This window comes from Callithrix jacchus, chromosome 12, assembly GCF_049354715.1.
Source record: "Callithrix jacchus isolate 240 chromosome 12, calJac240_pri, whole genome shotgun sequence".
Classification (NCBI taxonomy): Eukaryota; Metazoa; Chordata; class Mammalia; order Primates; family Cebidae; genus Callithrix; species Callithrix jacchus.
Window position 1 is genome coordinate 40,765,821 of NC_133513.1, and position 16,297 is coordinate 40,782,117.

Genomic DNA, 16,297 nt, shown 5'->3' on the forward strand with positions numbered 1-16,297 from the left:
CTTTGAAAAGACTATTGGTAGAATTACAGATATTAAAAGTGATTCTGGTGAAGGCTCAAAGAGAGGGGAATTGTAGAGAAAGCATCTATCATAGATTCTCTGCATCTTAGAGAATACATATATTTTCATGAACAGAATGTTACTAGAAATATGAACTTTAAAGATGCTTCTAGTGAGGCCTTAAAAAGGAAGTGCATAAACATATTATCAGACACTAGAGGAAAAGTGATCCTTATTACAGAGTGGCAGAAACTTGGCTGAACTGTGTTTTACCTATGGGTGGAAAGCAGAATTTGTAGGCAATGAACTTGTATATTCAGCTGAGGAGATTTTTAAGTAAAGCATGAAAGATGGGGCCACAGTTTCTCCTGCCTGCTTATAGTGAAATGCAAAAGGAAAGAGATAACTTGAGGAAGGAATAGTTAAGCAAAGGCACCAGCACTTGATAGGTTTGAAAGTTCTCAGCCAATTCAGGAAACATACTCTGGAAACAGGACCATGATTGGGAGTTGCTGAACAAACATTCACTGAAAAGATTACATGTGTGACTTATAGATCCAGACAGCCCTCTCAGACCCTGGAAACCTAATGAAAATTTGCCTGCCATGTTTTGGACTCGTTTGAGACCTGTGAGCCATTTTTTCCTTCTAGTTTCTCCCTTTCGGAAAGGGACCATTTGTCTTATGCCTGTTGTATTGTGGAAGCAGATAACTTGTGGGTTTCAGCGTCCACAGGAGAGAAACTTTGCCCAAGGATGGACTATACCCACGGTCTCACATATACCTGATTTAGATGATTTAGGAGACGATATTTGGGACATTATATTGATATTTAGAGGCGATTTGGTACTTAAAGTTGATGCTGGAATGAGTCAAGTCTCCTGGAGATGTTGAAATGGGGTGAATGTATTTTGCACACAGTTAGGACATGACTTTTGGGGGATTGGAGAGAAAACTGTGGTGGTTTAAATTGTGTGAGCCAGTTGAATCATGCTGTCCAAGGACTTCTGGCTAACACCAAAAAACAGGGAGATACAAGGAAGTGTCCTCCCCTAGAGCCTTCAGATAGAGTGCATCCCTGCTGACACCTTGATTTGAGCCTTCTAGCTTCCAGATCTGTTTTCTCTTCTTTTAAGCCCCTCCAGTTTGTGGTACTGTGTTATGGTAGCCCTTGGGCACCAACACAGTTATCTTCTAGAAGTTTGAGAGTTATTATGTTTTACATTTCGGCCTGTGATTCATTTTGAGTTAATTTTTGTGAAAGGTGTAAGGTCTGTTCAAGTGTCATTTGTTGAAAAGAATAGTCTTACGTCTTTGCTTCTTTCCTAAAGATCGGTTGACTACATTTGTGCGGGTACGTTTATATGGACACTCTATTGTTCCATTGATCTATTTGTCTGTTCTTTCAACAGTACCTTGTGGTCTTGATTGTTGCAGCTTTACAGTAAGTCTTGAAATCCTGTATCACCTTGTCTTCTAACTTTGCTCTCCTTTAGTATTTTGTTGCTCATTTTGGGTTTTCTACCTTTTCATATAAACTTAAGAAAGAATTTGTTGATATCCATGAAACAATTTGCTGGTATGTTTGTTGGAATTACTTTGGCTCTATAAATCATGTTGGGAAGAATTGAGGTCTTAAAAATATTGAGTTTTTCTATCCATGAACATGAAATATCTCTCCATTTGTTTAGATATTTGCTTTCCTTTGTCAAAGTGTGGTAGAGTTCCTCATATAGGTCCTGAATATATTTTGTTAGATTTATACTTATATATTTAATTTTTGGGGGCAGCTAATGTAAATGATACTGTGTTTTAAATTTTCAATTCCAGCTGTTAATTGCTGGTTTATAGGAAAGGAATTGACTTTTGCATATTAACTTTGTATTCTGCAGCCTTGCTATAATTGCTTATTAAGTTCCAGGAGTTTTTATTTATTTATTTTGAGATGGAGTCTCACTCTGTTGCCCAGGCTGGAGTGCAGTGGTGTGATCTCAGCTCACTGCAACCTCTGCCTCCTGGATTCAAGTGATTCTTCTGCCTCAGCCTCCCAAGTAGCTGAAATTACAGATGTGCGCTACTATGCCTGCCTAATTTTTTGTATTTTTAGTAGAGATAGGACTTTGCCATCTTGGTCAGGCTGGTCTCAAACTCCTGACCTCAAGCGATCCACCTGCCTTAGCCTCACAAAGTGCTGGGATTACATGTGTGAGTCACCGTGCCTGGCTAAGTTCCAGGAGTTTTTATTGTTGTTTATTCGTTGAGGTATTTTATATAATATTCATGTCATCTGAGAAGCAAGGCAGTTTTATTTTTTCCTTTTCAACTGTATGCCATTTCTTATTGAATTAGTTAGAAATTGTATATGATGTTGAATAGGAGTGTTGAAAGAAAACATCCTGGCCTTGTTACCTATCTTAGAGGAAAGTCTCTAGTTTCTCACTGTTAAGTTACCTGTAGATTTTTTTGTAGATATTTTTTATTGAGTTGAGAAAGTTTGCCTCTAGTCCTAGTTTTCTAAGATTTTTTTTAAATCAAGGATGGAATTTGGATTTTGTCAAATGATTTTTTGCATCTATTGATATGATTATATGAATTGTTAAGAATCAGTGAGGTGCTTTGCCAGATGTCCACTAAACTATGACCTCCTTGGAGGCAGAGGTTATTGCATCATCCCTGGATCCACATCTCTGATACAGTGACTGGCACATTGTAAACACTCAAAGCCTGCTGAATTGATTTAGCATTTTACTTTCACAATCAAAAGCCATGATCACGCACCTGAAAGACATACTTGTGGCTCAGTACATGGAAGGTATGGTTGTCAGGCAACCACATCCAGCCTGGGTTGTTTGGTGACTGGAGAAGGTATGGGGCTAGTGGTCTCCAAACCTCCCCAATCACTTTTTTAGAAGTACCTGATTGAGGCCAAGGACATAACTGTTTCTGTTTATTTTTCTGTTTGTTATTTTCATCTATTTTTTTAAATTAATTACTGTGCAACTTTAGCCACTCGCTTCTAAGTAGCATAGAGTCCCCAAAACTTGAGTACCATTTGCTATTCTTTAGGAACAGCTTTATTACCAGAAGTGAGTGGCTTGGGCATCACTGCCTTGTCACAGGGAAGTGTTTTTCACCTTTGACCTCATATCTGACTATGAGGACCACAGAGGAGGGAGGTGGGGAAAAAGAACTAGGAGAGGGAAGAATTTCAAATGTGGAGAACTTGGTTCTTTTTTTTTTTTTTTAACCAGTCTACAGAAACTCAAAGTTCAAACCATTAAATGATGAGAAAGCTAGAAGATTGGTTTTCTCTTCTCCTTATTAACTTATCATGGATAAAATGTCCATAGAGGTTAGAAGAGTAGGAACATGCCTTTACTTTTTTCTCTGTTCATGCCAGGGCTTCTAAAAGGAGCCTGACTATAGCTCTCAGTTCAGATAATAATATTATAACTATCACTAATGGTCTTCAATGTTTTAAGGAGAAAGGATATGGATTTAAAAATTTTTGTATCAGCGAAAAGATCCATATTGCTGATAGCCCTTTTCTAAATCTTTTATTTTACAGGTTAAGTGGCTAAAGATTAAGGACAAGATTGGCCTTTAGGCATATGTGGACCCATGGATATGATCTGTGTAAGTCAGTAAGTTATCTCTCTGACTTCTTTTCATTTTCTTAGTGCAGATGTTTTCCTTGTCCTTTAGGTGGCATATTGGTTTTTCTGGAAACCATTGTGAAACTGTTCATATCTACTTAAAGGAACTCATTTGAAGTCTGAGTCTTGAGGCAATAGGCAGAACAGGTATGCTGGAAGGAAAGTATGAGTCTTAGGTGAGTCTCAGGTGGGAGGGACAACTGCATATTATAATTTTACTTGGAGTTTTCCCGGGTTTGATGATCTATTATTGAGTCTAATTTTAGTCCTTATTTATATATGTCCATTGACTGTACATTATGAGTCCTTTGTCTGGAATTCCTCTTTTCATGATAGCAGAACAAGTTAAATTTTGTTAGGTATATTTCTATATTAAGAAGATATTAACTTGTTACTTTTAAAAAACATTTAGTGCAAAAATGGTCAGATTTAGATAAGCCTTGTATGCAAAATTATTTGTGGTAAAAATACTGCAACATTATACAGTTCGTTTTTCTTTCTTTTGTAGAGATGGCTGTTCTGTGATTACTCTGGGATGCTGTTTAGGTCTTGCTGTGTAGTTTTTTTCTTTCCTGGGAAGTATAAGGCAGGAACTTAGAAGGTGAGATACAACTAAGTAGGGTCTTTAATGAGGACGACAGTGTATTTCCCATGATAGCCTTTGTCAGGGCTCTCTAAGATTGCTCCAAGTGTCAGTGACTGGAAAGAAGAACTCCTAGGATTCAGCAGGTAGTCACATCCATGGCTAAGATATATTACACTGAAGCAGTACAGAGCAAAGTCAGCAAAGGGAAATCAGATACAAGCTTCCCAGAATCTTCTAGTGGATTCACATAGGATGCACCTAATTTTCTGAATGACAAGGTATGGAAACCTGTGTGAAATGTTGTCTATCAGGAAAAGTCATCTGAGCCTAAGAGTTTAGGGCCTTTATCAGGGCTGTCAGTGTGACTGATAGCAGTCATTGAAATTCCAGATACCTAGAAGGAAAGTAGATGTTTTAGGATAAATGAGCTACTTGACAGACGGACAAACAGATGGACCTGAGGTTCATTTAGAAAAATTTTATATTAGTGTAGGCAATGGTTTTACCATTAGTGTAGGCAATGGTTTTACCAAGTTCCCAGATATCAGCCAAGGACCAGCTTTGTAAGCAGGCATTCCTAAGGAGAGTAGTAGTCTTGGGCCTGCTAGGTGAAGTCATTAACTCTCGTCTGCACACATATGTAATGTGCATACATTCCTGACTGACATGATCTCAGTTATGAAAATAGTTCAGCTGCACCCTATAAATAATTAGTTCTTTGGATTATGGAAGCCAGGGTCTGCTAATGAAACCATGCCCCAAGGAGTTAACCAGTGGCAAAGAGAAATTCTTGAGCTTATAGGATTGGTTGATAAAAACAACTTTCTGAAAAGCTGAAATTCTCTCTTCTTGCAAGATAACAAAACTGGCTGAAATCAGTTGAAACCAATATAACCAACTAGAGTCTACACAGAATGAGCTTGCTGATGCCACAGCCCAAATTTCTGCTGTATGCTTTTGTATTAACTTTCCCCGAATTTATATATGTGACCCATGAGATAGCATAAGAGATACTGCACATGCCCAAAGACTCTTCAGACCCCAGTTTCCATCTACCAATCTCCTACTCATTTCAGAATTCACTCCCTAAACATTTTCTAATAAAAATGATGCATTTAAGCCAGTACAGGGAGATGGATTTAGGCTAGACTCCGGTCTCCTTGTTCTTAGCACCTACAAAAAAAAAATAGTCTTTCTTTTCTCAAAAACCTGGTGCCATAGTATTGGCTTCTAACACATTGAGCAGTGAACTCTTTTGCCTGGAAACACTGAGTAGAGGTACAGGAATTGTGTATTTTGAAGCAAAGCATCCTCTTATAATTACTGATACACTTCCAAGAGAGAGAGAGAGGAATGTAGGAAGGAGGGAAGAAAAGAAGTTTCAACAGACAGATGGACCTGAGGTTCAGGAGACTGGAGGGAATATGTCAAAATAATTTATACCATGAGTGAAACAAACAGTAGAAGGTTGTTTACCTTGGCGCCTTAATAGCAGAGGCATCCAGATAACAGAGTCATTTTGGAAAGACGTCTTAAGTCATTCATTACTTTTACTTGGACCATTCTAATAATTGAAAAAGTATTTGCTCAGAATGTAGCTCATGCTGACTGTATCATCAGTCCCTGGGTTTCAAGGGGTGAAGCATTGTTGACATAGGGTTCCAGTGCCTTTGGAACCTTAAGTCTAACATTGTTCCAGTGGATGCTCACAGTAATCTTTAATGAGCTTGCTGCTAACACAGTTGGTAACAGTTTGTTCTTATGTCTATGATGGGTTGGTAACAACTATTTTTTAATGCTTAAACTTTCATTAATAACTTAATCTTATCTTTGTACAAGTGTTTCTATTTTTAATTGAAGTACATTATCTTTTTGTGGCTTTTAAAAAATCAATTGTATTGAAGTATAATTGTGTATAAGGCTTTTAACTTTGCAAGTAAAGATGATTTTCTCTTTTCTGTCCCAATATGAATCCTTTTATTTTACTTTTCTTGTTTTGCCTGATTGCATTGGCCAGAACTGTCAGTGGCTCTGGAGGTCGCGCTTTAGCACTTCACTTCTCCCTGCTTTCCTCCGAGCCCCCAGCCCTCATGCTCACATACTACAGAGAATGATTGATTAATAAACCACTGAATGACATTGCTTAATGGTTATGTTTATAATGAGAAAAAGCAATACCATCATTTCTTATAAAAAACTAAAAACCATTCTTAAAAGGCATAAAACATGCCAAATAATTACTAGTAGTCCAAAAAGCTTGTACCGAGAAATTCGTCTTAAGAAATATAGATTTCAGAGGAAGGAACTATTATCCCTGGGGTGACCACAGGTAGGGCAAGAGTCAGTACTATTGAGCATTTGAGACTTCTTTCATTCCCTTCTCTTCAGGGTAGTGTAGGTCTCAGTAGTGTGATAGAACTTTCATAAGCATTGGAAGTAGCCCCAGCCCTGGTGCTAAGAACTGCCAGGGCCCAAGGTGCTGAGCATGCCATTTTTAATTGTGTATCTTGGCATCTTACACTCAACCCAAAGTCCACTGTGAAGAAATAGTCTTTGTTAGCATCTGCTGCAGTTTTGCCAGTTTGTGATAGACGAAAATAGTGTCCCAGCTGAGAATTTGGGAATATGCACAGTGTTGTTCAGTTGTGTCACCCTGCCACCTGAGGAAATGTGTTTTGTTTTTGCTTCCTGAGCAAAACAAGCACTTGTATTTTTTCTTTTTTTTATGATTGGATGGGATCACTTTGTGTCATATTGGAGCTTTTGTTCCTCTATCCTCAGTGCTCTATCACAGAATAAGTAATACTATTTCAAGGATTTCCCTTTTATCAGGGATAATTCTCTACTTTCTATACTTTGTATCTTACCCAGGAGTTGGAGGGAAACCTTTATGTTACAGACCTGACCACTGGTTCCCAAATATCTTTCACAGTCTTTCCCTCAGGGACCAAGTGCCTATATCATTCAAGTAACACCTCTGTGACTTCTCAGAGTTCTTGATGGACATGCAAATTAGTTACCTGGTGTTACATACACATTCTTTATGGAATTAACTAATTAGTCCCTTGAACATTTCTTGCATGTCTCCAGTGTGTTAGTCTAGTGGTTGGAGATTCAAAAGTGAAAATCTTACAGTTTCTGTCCTCAAGATACTTATGGTCCAACCTGGAGGAGATGAGTCCAGAAATCATTATAAAACATGGAGCTTATAAGGGAACACTTCCAGGAGCTTACTTAGCCAAGCTGGAGGGGAGGTGGGAAATATGGTAAAAGCTTGCACTATATTTTCTGAAAAGTTTTCTTCTGCAAATGAAGATTTTGTTTTTATTATATAGTTTACAATTTATATTGTAGACCTCACAGACTACCTACAATTTCAGTACATATATGTTGATGTTGACTTGTATGATCTTATATTGTTACTGATTTACTACAGTAGCTGCAACTCAAAATCGAATTAAATGTTAATCATTTAAAGATTGCTTTGTTTTGTCTATTTTAATATGTACTAGAAACATGTCAGGAAAGGGGAATCTATTTAATTCTTATGTTTCTGTAGGGTTATCTGTGATTTACTACACTGTTGTTTACTAAAATACTAGAATTAGGCATTCATTTCTGATCAAAGCTGTTCTGATACTTTTATGGATTGTCTGAACAACTGACTGTTAGTATGGATTGATATGGATTTTAGTCTATTCATCTGTGCTCTAAAGAGATCTTACTAATGTATGTGTGTATTCATATAAAGAGGATAAGCCATTAGGGTGGAGGGCCATTCACATATTTGTGGAATGCAAGATATAGCATATTTAAACCCCAGTATTTGAATTAGTAAGAGTGTCTCCAGTTATCAAGGAGTGTAAAACAAAATTTATTTTGTCTTTAATTAAAATTGTACTATTTTATATATTTTCAATCATGTACTTGGGAGACAGAAGCTTAGGTGTCATTCTTAGAGGTTCTTAGTTAATTCTGAGCTCTTTAACATCTCATGTCTGCCTCCAGGGAAGGCTCCTTGTGAAATCTATTACCTTACTCTCAGTCACAAGACCACTGCCATCGTTTTGTTTTTAACAGAGTCTTGCTCTGTTGCACAGGCTGGAGTACAGTGGCATAATCATAACTTATTGCAGCCTCCAACTCTCAGGCTCAAGTGATCCTCCTGCCTTAGCTGCCCAAGCAGCTGGAACCACAGGTGAGTGCCACAATACTTCACTATTTATTTTTTCATTTTTAGTAGATAAGAGGTCTCACTTGGTTGCTCAGGCTGGCCTCAAACTCTTGAGCTCAAATGATCTTCCCACCTTGGCCTCCCAAAGTGCTGGGATTATAGGTGTGAGCCACTGTGCCTAGCCCTGTCCTCCTATTTAAAAAAGATATTCTTCCCCTTGTCAAAGTCATGTTTTTTAAAAATTAAAAATGGGACTCATACACATTTGAAATGAAACCAGGTTAAAGATTTGACTCAATGTATTAATTAGTGAGGAAGCCAGGAAGATGGCAAAGGTAGTTCAAAGAACAGTTTGAGGACCTAGGTTTTTCACTGACATTTTAAACCAATGTTAGAGTAAGAATGCTAGACTAGATTAAGAAAACCTGGTTAATGCCCGACAGATGTAAATTATAATCTTTAGTGTTACCTTATCAGACAGAAATTATTTGTATCACTGCTGGACTTTTAACTGGTAGTAAACAATGAAATGAATAAAGTACAATTTCCCGACGTAAGTAATCTTTGGGATGGCCCATCATTATTGTATAACATTGAAGGGACATGCCACTTATCTTTTTGCCTTACCTTCACATTTTAAATTTATTTATTTATTTAGCTACAGGGTCTGGCTCTATCACCAGGCTGGACTGCAGTGGTGTGATCTTGGCTCAGTTCATTTTCTACCTCCTGGGCTCAAGCCATCCTCCCACCTCAGCTTCTCGAGTAGCTGGGACCACAGCTGGTACATGCCACCACACCTGACTAATTTTTGTAGAGACAGAGTTTCACCCAGTTGTCCCGGCTGGTCTTGAACTCCTGAGCTCAAGCAATCCTCCTGCCTCAGCCTCCCAAAGTGCTATGATTGTAGGCATGATCTACCACACCCAGTCTTAAATAAATTTTAAGACCTATATCTCAAAGTTTTAAAATAAATCTATTTTACAACATTAACTTTAGATTCAGATTATAGAAATGCCATTTTATTTGCAGGTATTTAATGGAAAGATCTCCAGACAAAAAAGTATTCTTGGTTTTAACCAATGAGAGCAATGTAACATGGCCTACAGGCCACTTAAGGCAAGGATTAGAAAAGAAAAAATATTTTGTGCGAGAACTTTTTATAGATTGAATGAAGAAGAACTCCTTGAAGATGGACTCTGTAGTTCTTATTTATTCAGTATTGAATTCTCAGTACCTAATTTAGCTTAGGTGTGGCATTTAAATAATTGAGTTTCCATTGAGTGACACTGATTGAATGTGTGTGTGTGTGTGTGTGTGTGTGTGTATTTATATAAAGAGATCCATCATTGGAGTGGAGGGCCATTCACATATTTATTTGTGGAATGCAAGGCATAGCATATTTAAACGCTAATATTTGATAACTAAATGTATCTCTAGTTCTCAAGGAATATCTAGAAATTATTTGATAAAATTTCAAATGAAATTTAATTGTCTTTAATTAAAATTACACTATTTTAAATATTTTGAATTGATGAATAATAATATGTCAAAGCTATGATAGCTCATGTTGTCTAAAAGAAAAATACTTGGCTTTGTGTGTTTTACCAGGTGAACAAAAATTGTTTGTTGGCCCCCAGGATACTAATTAGACCTTTAGCCTGGCTCACAGGACTTAAGGCTCCATATCTGAAGAAGCCTTTTACCAGTCTCATTTGGGGGATGGAGACAACATGTCTTCACCCAAGGACTTTAGAGCAGAGTCTGGTAGGTGCATCATCCACTTTTCTGGGTATGGGATCAGGAGGAGCTTTAACAGTGCCTCTCAAACTGTAGATTTGCATAGGGACCACCTGTGGATCACTATCCTGCATATTCTGATTGCCTGGGTCTTCGTCGGGGAGGGGGAGGCAAGACTGCATTTCTTATAAGCCATCACACTTAGAGAACCAATAGTTAGACTCTAGTGTTTTACTTTACTCTTTACATATAACATTTTTTTCCTGATTATAAATACAATATAGGGTTATTGTGAAGAATTCTGGAAGTACAAAAAAGCACCAAAACAGACAAAACAATAAGACAATAAAAACAACCTGTAATCTGCCACCAAGCTGTTTGTTTCCATAATTTTGTTAGATGTGAACTCAAAGCATACACATTTATAGTTTTTGATACATCATACTAATGCTATGTTTTAGTTAAATCTTAGCTGTCTCCTAGCCAACCCATATTATTATTGTCATGCTTAAAATATTAGTAGCTTTCCATCATTTTTCAGTATTTCTTTTATGCCTTTTCTCATTCCTTTTACATTCAGCTCAGCTTCTATACACTCTTCTACCTGCCCTCCTTGTCATTATTATTGCTCCCTCCCTAGAGGTGTTTTTCCAATCTTTATTGAGGTATAATTGACAAAAATTGTGTATAAGGTATATAACTTGATGTTTTGATTTGTCTATACACTGTGAAATGATTACAAAATTAAGCTAACATATTCATCACCTCACATAGTTACCATTTTCTTTCTGTATGTGTGTATTACAAACATAAGATCTACCCTCTTAGCAACTATCGTTACAATACAGTATTGTATGTATTATGCTACACATCAGATCTTCAGAACTTACTCATCTTGTATAACTGATATTTGATGCCAACTGACCTGCAACTCCCCATTTCTTCCTTCCCCCATCCCCTGGCAACCACCATTCTGCTATCTGCTTTTGTGAGTCTGGATTCCATCTATAAGTAAGATTATGCAATATTTGTGTAAGGTGAAGGATAGGAGTCTAAGTTTATTCTGCATAGTAATATACAGTTGTTCCCAACACCATTTATGGAAGAGATTATCTTGTCCCCAATACATGTTCTTTGTGCCTTGTCATGAAAGAGTTGACTGTAAACATATTAATTTATTTCTGAGTTCTCTAGTGTATTCCAGTGGTATATGTGTCTGTTTTTATGCCAGTGTCATGATTTTGTGGTTACTATAGATTTGTAGTGTATTTTGAAATCAGGGAGTGTAATACCCTAAGCTTTGTTCTTGTTCTTTTGTTTTTATTTTGTTTTTGTTTTTCTTGGCTCAGAATTGCTTTGGCTATTTGGAGTATTTTTTGTACTTCCATATGAATTTTAGGATTTTAAAAATTTCTCTGAAGAATGTCATTGGTATTTTGATAGAAATGACATTGAGCTCTCAGATTGCTTTAGTTATGTGGTCATTTTAAAAATATTTATTTCATTCGATGAACATGGGATGTCTTTCCATTTGTTTGTATATTCTTCAATTTATTTCATCAATTTTTTATAGTTTCCATTGTAGCGATCTTTAATATCTGGTTAAATTGATACCTAGATAATATTTTTTGTAGTTATTGTAAATGAGATTGCTTACTTGATTTCTTTTTCAGGTAGCTTGTTATTGGTATATAGAAATTCTAATGATTTTTGCATGTTGATTTTGTATCCTGCAGCTTTACTTAATTTGTTCATCAGTTCTAAGAGTTTTTGGTGGATTCTTTAGGTTTTTGCATTTATAAGAGCATGTCATGTGGAAACAGGGACAAATTTGACTCTCTTTTTCAATTTGTCTGCCTTTTATTTGTTTCTCTTGCCTAATGCTCTGGCAAGGACTTCCAGTATGGTATAGTTTGGATGTTTATCTCTTCCAATTATGTTGAAATGTAATCTTCATCTCTTCCAATTATGTTGAAATGTAATCTTCAACCTGGTGGGATGTGTTGGATCATAGGGGCAGATCCCTCATGAGTGGCTTGGTACTATCCCCCTGGTGATGGATGGGTGCTTGCTTAGCTCATGTGAGATCTGGTTGTTCAAAGGAGTCTGGAACCTCCCCTTTTCTCTTGCTTTCTCTTTCACCCTGTGATATGCTGGCTCCCCATTCACTTTTTGCCATAACTAGAAACCTCTTGAGGTCATCACTAGAAACAGATATCAGCACCATGCTTCCTATACAGCCTGCAGAACCACGAGCCAAAACAAACCTCTTTTCTTTATAAATTACGCAGCCTTAGACATTCGTATATAGTAATGCAAACACACTAACACATAGTATTATGGGTTTTTTTAAAGAGTGTTTTTAAAAATAACATCTGCCTGGTTCTCTTACTGATTAATTATATAGTGAAGTAACATCATCATTTATATATCTGTATAAGAGCCATGATTTTAATGTTTCTGAAAACTATCCTTTAACAGTTGCAAACTTTTATGAAAAAGCTGATTTTAATGATAAATCAATTATGCTAGAAATGGAAAAATATGGAAATCTACCCATTTTTTTTGTAGATGATTTCTTTTTTTCCAACTTTTATTTTAGGTTTGGGGGTACATATGCAGTTTTGTTACATGGGCAAATTGCTTGTCCCTGTGGCTTGGTGAGCAAATGATTTCATCCCTCAAGGGGTAGTGATTCACTTAGGATAATGGCCTCCAGCTGCATCCATGTTGCAGCAAAGGACATTATTTCATTCATTTTTTTTTTTTTGAGACAGTCTTGCTCTGTTGGCCAAGCTGGAGTGCAGTGGCATGATCTCGGCTCACTACAGCCTCCATCTCCCAGGCTCAAGCAATTTTTCTGCCTCAGCCTCCTGAGTAGCTGGGATTACAGGTGTGTGCCACCACACCCAGCTAATTTTTGTATTTGTAGTAGAGACAGGGTTTCACCATGTTGGCCAGGCTGGTCTCCAACTCCTAACCTCAGGTAATTCACCTGCCTCAGCCTCCCAAAGTACTGGTATTACAAGCATAAGCCACTGCACCTGGCCATTATTTTATTCTTTTTATGGTTGTGTAATATTCCATGGTGTATATGTACCACATTTTCTTTAGTCCACTGTTGACAGGCATGTTAGTTCATTCTATGTCTTTGCTATTGTGAAAAGTTCTGTGATGAACATACATGTGTATGTGTCTATATGACAGAACAATTCAAATCCCTTCATATACCCAGTAATGAGATTGCTGTATCAAATAGTAGTTGTTTTATGTTCTTTGAGAAGCCTTCAAACTGCTTTCCACAGTGGCTGAACTTAAATTCCCATCCCTCTTCTCTGCAATCTCACACACATTTGTTTTTGTTTGTTTGTTGTTTGTTTTGTTTACTTTTTAGTAATAGCCACTCTGACTTGTGTAAGATAGTATCTCATTGTGGTTTTGATTTGCATTTCTCTAATGATTAGTGATATTGAGCATTTTTTTTCATATGCTTCTTGGCTAGGTATATGTCTTCTTTTCAAAAATGTCTGCTAATGTCCTTTGCCCATTTTTTAATGGGATCGTTTTCTCCTTGCTTATTCATTTGTTTAACCTCCTTGTAAGTTCTGTGCATTAATTTGAGGAATCCTTGCATTATTATGATATTGAGTTTTCTCATATAAGAATACAAGTTCTTTATTCTATCTTTTGTGCCCTTCAGTATAATTTTTAAATTTTCACTATATGTTTGGTTCAATTATTTCTGATTTCTAGTTACTTTTTATTACTGTTGTGAATGGTATATTTTCTTCTGTTTTGATATCTGGTTGGTTATCACAGATATATGGAAAGTCCTTAATTTATTGATTCTTGTATAAGATATCCTGCCAGACTCTCTTATTTCTAATAAAGCGTGAATATCCCTTATCCAAAATGCTTGGGACCAGAAGTGTTTCAGATTTTGGATTTTTTTTTTTGGATTGTTTGTATGTACATAATGAGATATCTTGGTATTGGGAGCCAAAAATAAACATGAAATTTATCTATGTTTCATATATACGTTATACACATAGCCTAAAGGTAATATCATACAGTATTTTAAGTAATTTTGTTTATGGAAAAAATTGTGTTAAATACTTAGGTGTGGAATTTTCTACTCTGTGGCATCATGTTGGTGCTCACAAATTTCAAAATTGGGAACATTTTAGATTTTGGGTTTTTAGATTAGGGATGCTCAACCTGTAGTTTGACTGCAGAGTTTATTTAATTTTCCATCTAGATAATTATAATATTGTAAAATAACAATTTACTTGATTTGCTTCCAATCCTTATGCTTTTATTCTTTTCTTTATTGTCTAGGCTCTGTATTTTATAGTATTAGATAAGAGTAGTGATAGCAGGCATTCTTGTATTTTCTTTAAAATAATGAGACAATGTCTAAAATTTACCATTAAGTATAATGCCAGTTTGGGCTAGATAAACTTTAAGTTAAAGAAGTTTCCTTCTATTTATAGTTTGATTGTTGGGTTTCAAATGAGTTTCCTTTATATGTTCAGATATAGTATGATTTGTTCTTTATTTGTTAACATTTGTTAATATGCTAATTTATGTTATAGTTTTTTTCTCATACTATACATATTTTGAATTCTTGTGATAAATTCAACTTAGTTCGGATGCATTTCTTTTCACTGCACCATTTAGTTACTAGGTTGGTGCAAAAGTAATTGTGGTTTTTGAAATTTAAAGTAACAGCAAATGTCATTTTATTTAGGAATATATTCATTACTGGGTTTGGTTTGTCATTTTTCTTAACATGTATTTTCCATGTTTTATTTTTATGTTAGGATTTTACTAACCTTGTAATATAAATGAGACAACTTTAATAAACATTTTCACAACCATTTGCATGAGAAAGATATTTTTGTTCATTGAAAGTCTGATAAAGTCCCATCTGGAAACCTTTTTGGGGCCAGATGCTTTTTCCTCTAGGGAGTGAGATTTTTGATTATTGGTTTGACTTTTTAAATGGTTATTATACTATTCAGCCTTTCTACATCTTCTGGAGTAAATTTTCATAACTTATAATTCTCTTATAAAAGTTTTCATCTCATCAGATTTTTCTAAATTTTCTCATAGTATTTGCTTATTATCTTTAAAAATTAGATTTGCATTTGTAGCCATGCCATGCCCTTTTTCATTTTTAATGTTATTTGTGCACTTACTCTCCTTTGATTGGTAGTGAAAGAGGATTGTATAATATTTTTAAGTTTTCTTTTTTAGAACTAGTTTTTTGGATTTTCCTGATTATTTTATTCTTTAACCTTATTTTCTATTATTATATTTTTTTTTATGATTTCCTCCTTTTACTTTCTCTGGGTTTCCTCAGTTTTTCTTTGTTTGGCCTCTATGATTGAATACAAAAGTCATTTATAGTAGCTTTTTTTTCCTGTCTTTTTTGTGAACACATTTAAGACTATACATTTCCCTCTATCTAAACACTCATTTAACTATTTCACATTAGTTTTGATATGTTGTCCCTTCACTGATATTTCTTAATATTTTAATTTATAAAATTAATTCATATGTTATAAAGTTTCACAATTTCTGTTAGATTTCCTTTTTAACACACATTTGGGAACACATTTTTTCATTTCCATAGTGCTTGTTTACTATATTTTTTATTGATTTTGTAATATGCTATGCCACTGAATTTCTAAATCAAAATATTTAAGGCTGCTGTGGTTTGAGACACACTACTCTGGGTGCTCAATACTGAGGTAAGAGAAAAGTTTTTCCCTTGGATTCTTATCTGAAGAGTCTGCGCCATAACATTAACAAAGTATTAGGAACAATCATGTAAGAAACCGAGACTTTTCCCTGGGATGATTCATATTACATTCTTCAACAAAGCCAAAAACAATTTTCTATATACCTTAACATATTGCTAACTTATGAATGATAAATAATATAAGAAGTTAAAGTGAGACTTTTGTAACACAGTATTCTTTATTCAAGAAATAGACTCTGAAACACAGAAGACTGCATTCTGCAGCTCCCAATGCAAAGGCTCTGCAGGGTGTATATATCTAGGATTTACTTGAAGAGTACTTTCTTGAATAATATGGCAATGAGGAACAGGGGAACTGCTCAAAAGTCAACTCCC

General features: G+C 35.7%; 1 protein-coding gene across 34 annotated transcripts in view; it reads left to right on the forward strand.

Annotated features, from left to right (window-relative positions):
• Positions 1-16,297, forward strand: part of PTPN20 (protein tyrosine phosphatase non-receptor type 20) — a 103,820-nt gene that overhangs the window by 15,765 nt on the left and 71,758 nt on the right. For 5 of the 34 annotated variants that reach the window (XM_035267768.2, XM_035267757.3, XM_035267749.3 and 2 more), the window contains exons 2-4: positions 3,568-3,635; positions 8,342-8,439; positions 10,027-10,182. In XM_035267768.2, coding sequence (XP_035123659.1) covers positions 10,149-10,182 — 34 coding nt within the window. In that variant the 5' untranslated portion in view covers positions 3,568-3,635; positions 8,342-8,439; positions 10,027-10,148. Of the gene's footprint in view, positions 1-3,567; positions 3,644-3,704; positions 3,832-4,163; positions 4,520-8,321; positions 8,440-10,026; positions 10,183-16,297 lie in introns of those variants that run through there. The other 29 variants (XM_035267747.2, XM_035267755.2, XM_078343973.1 and 26 more) reach the window with 15 other exon arrangements.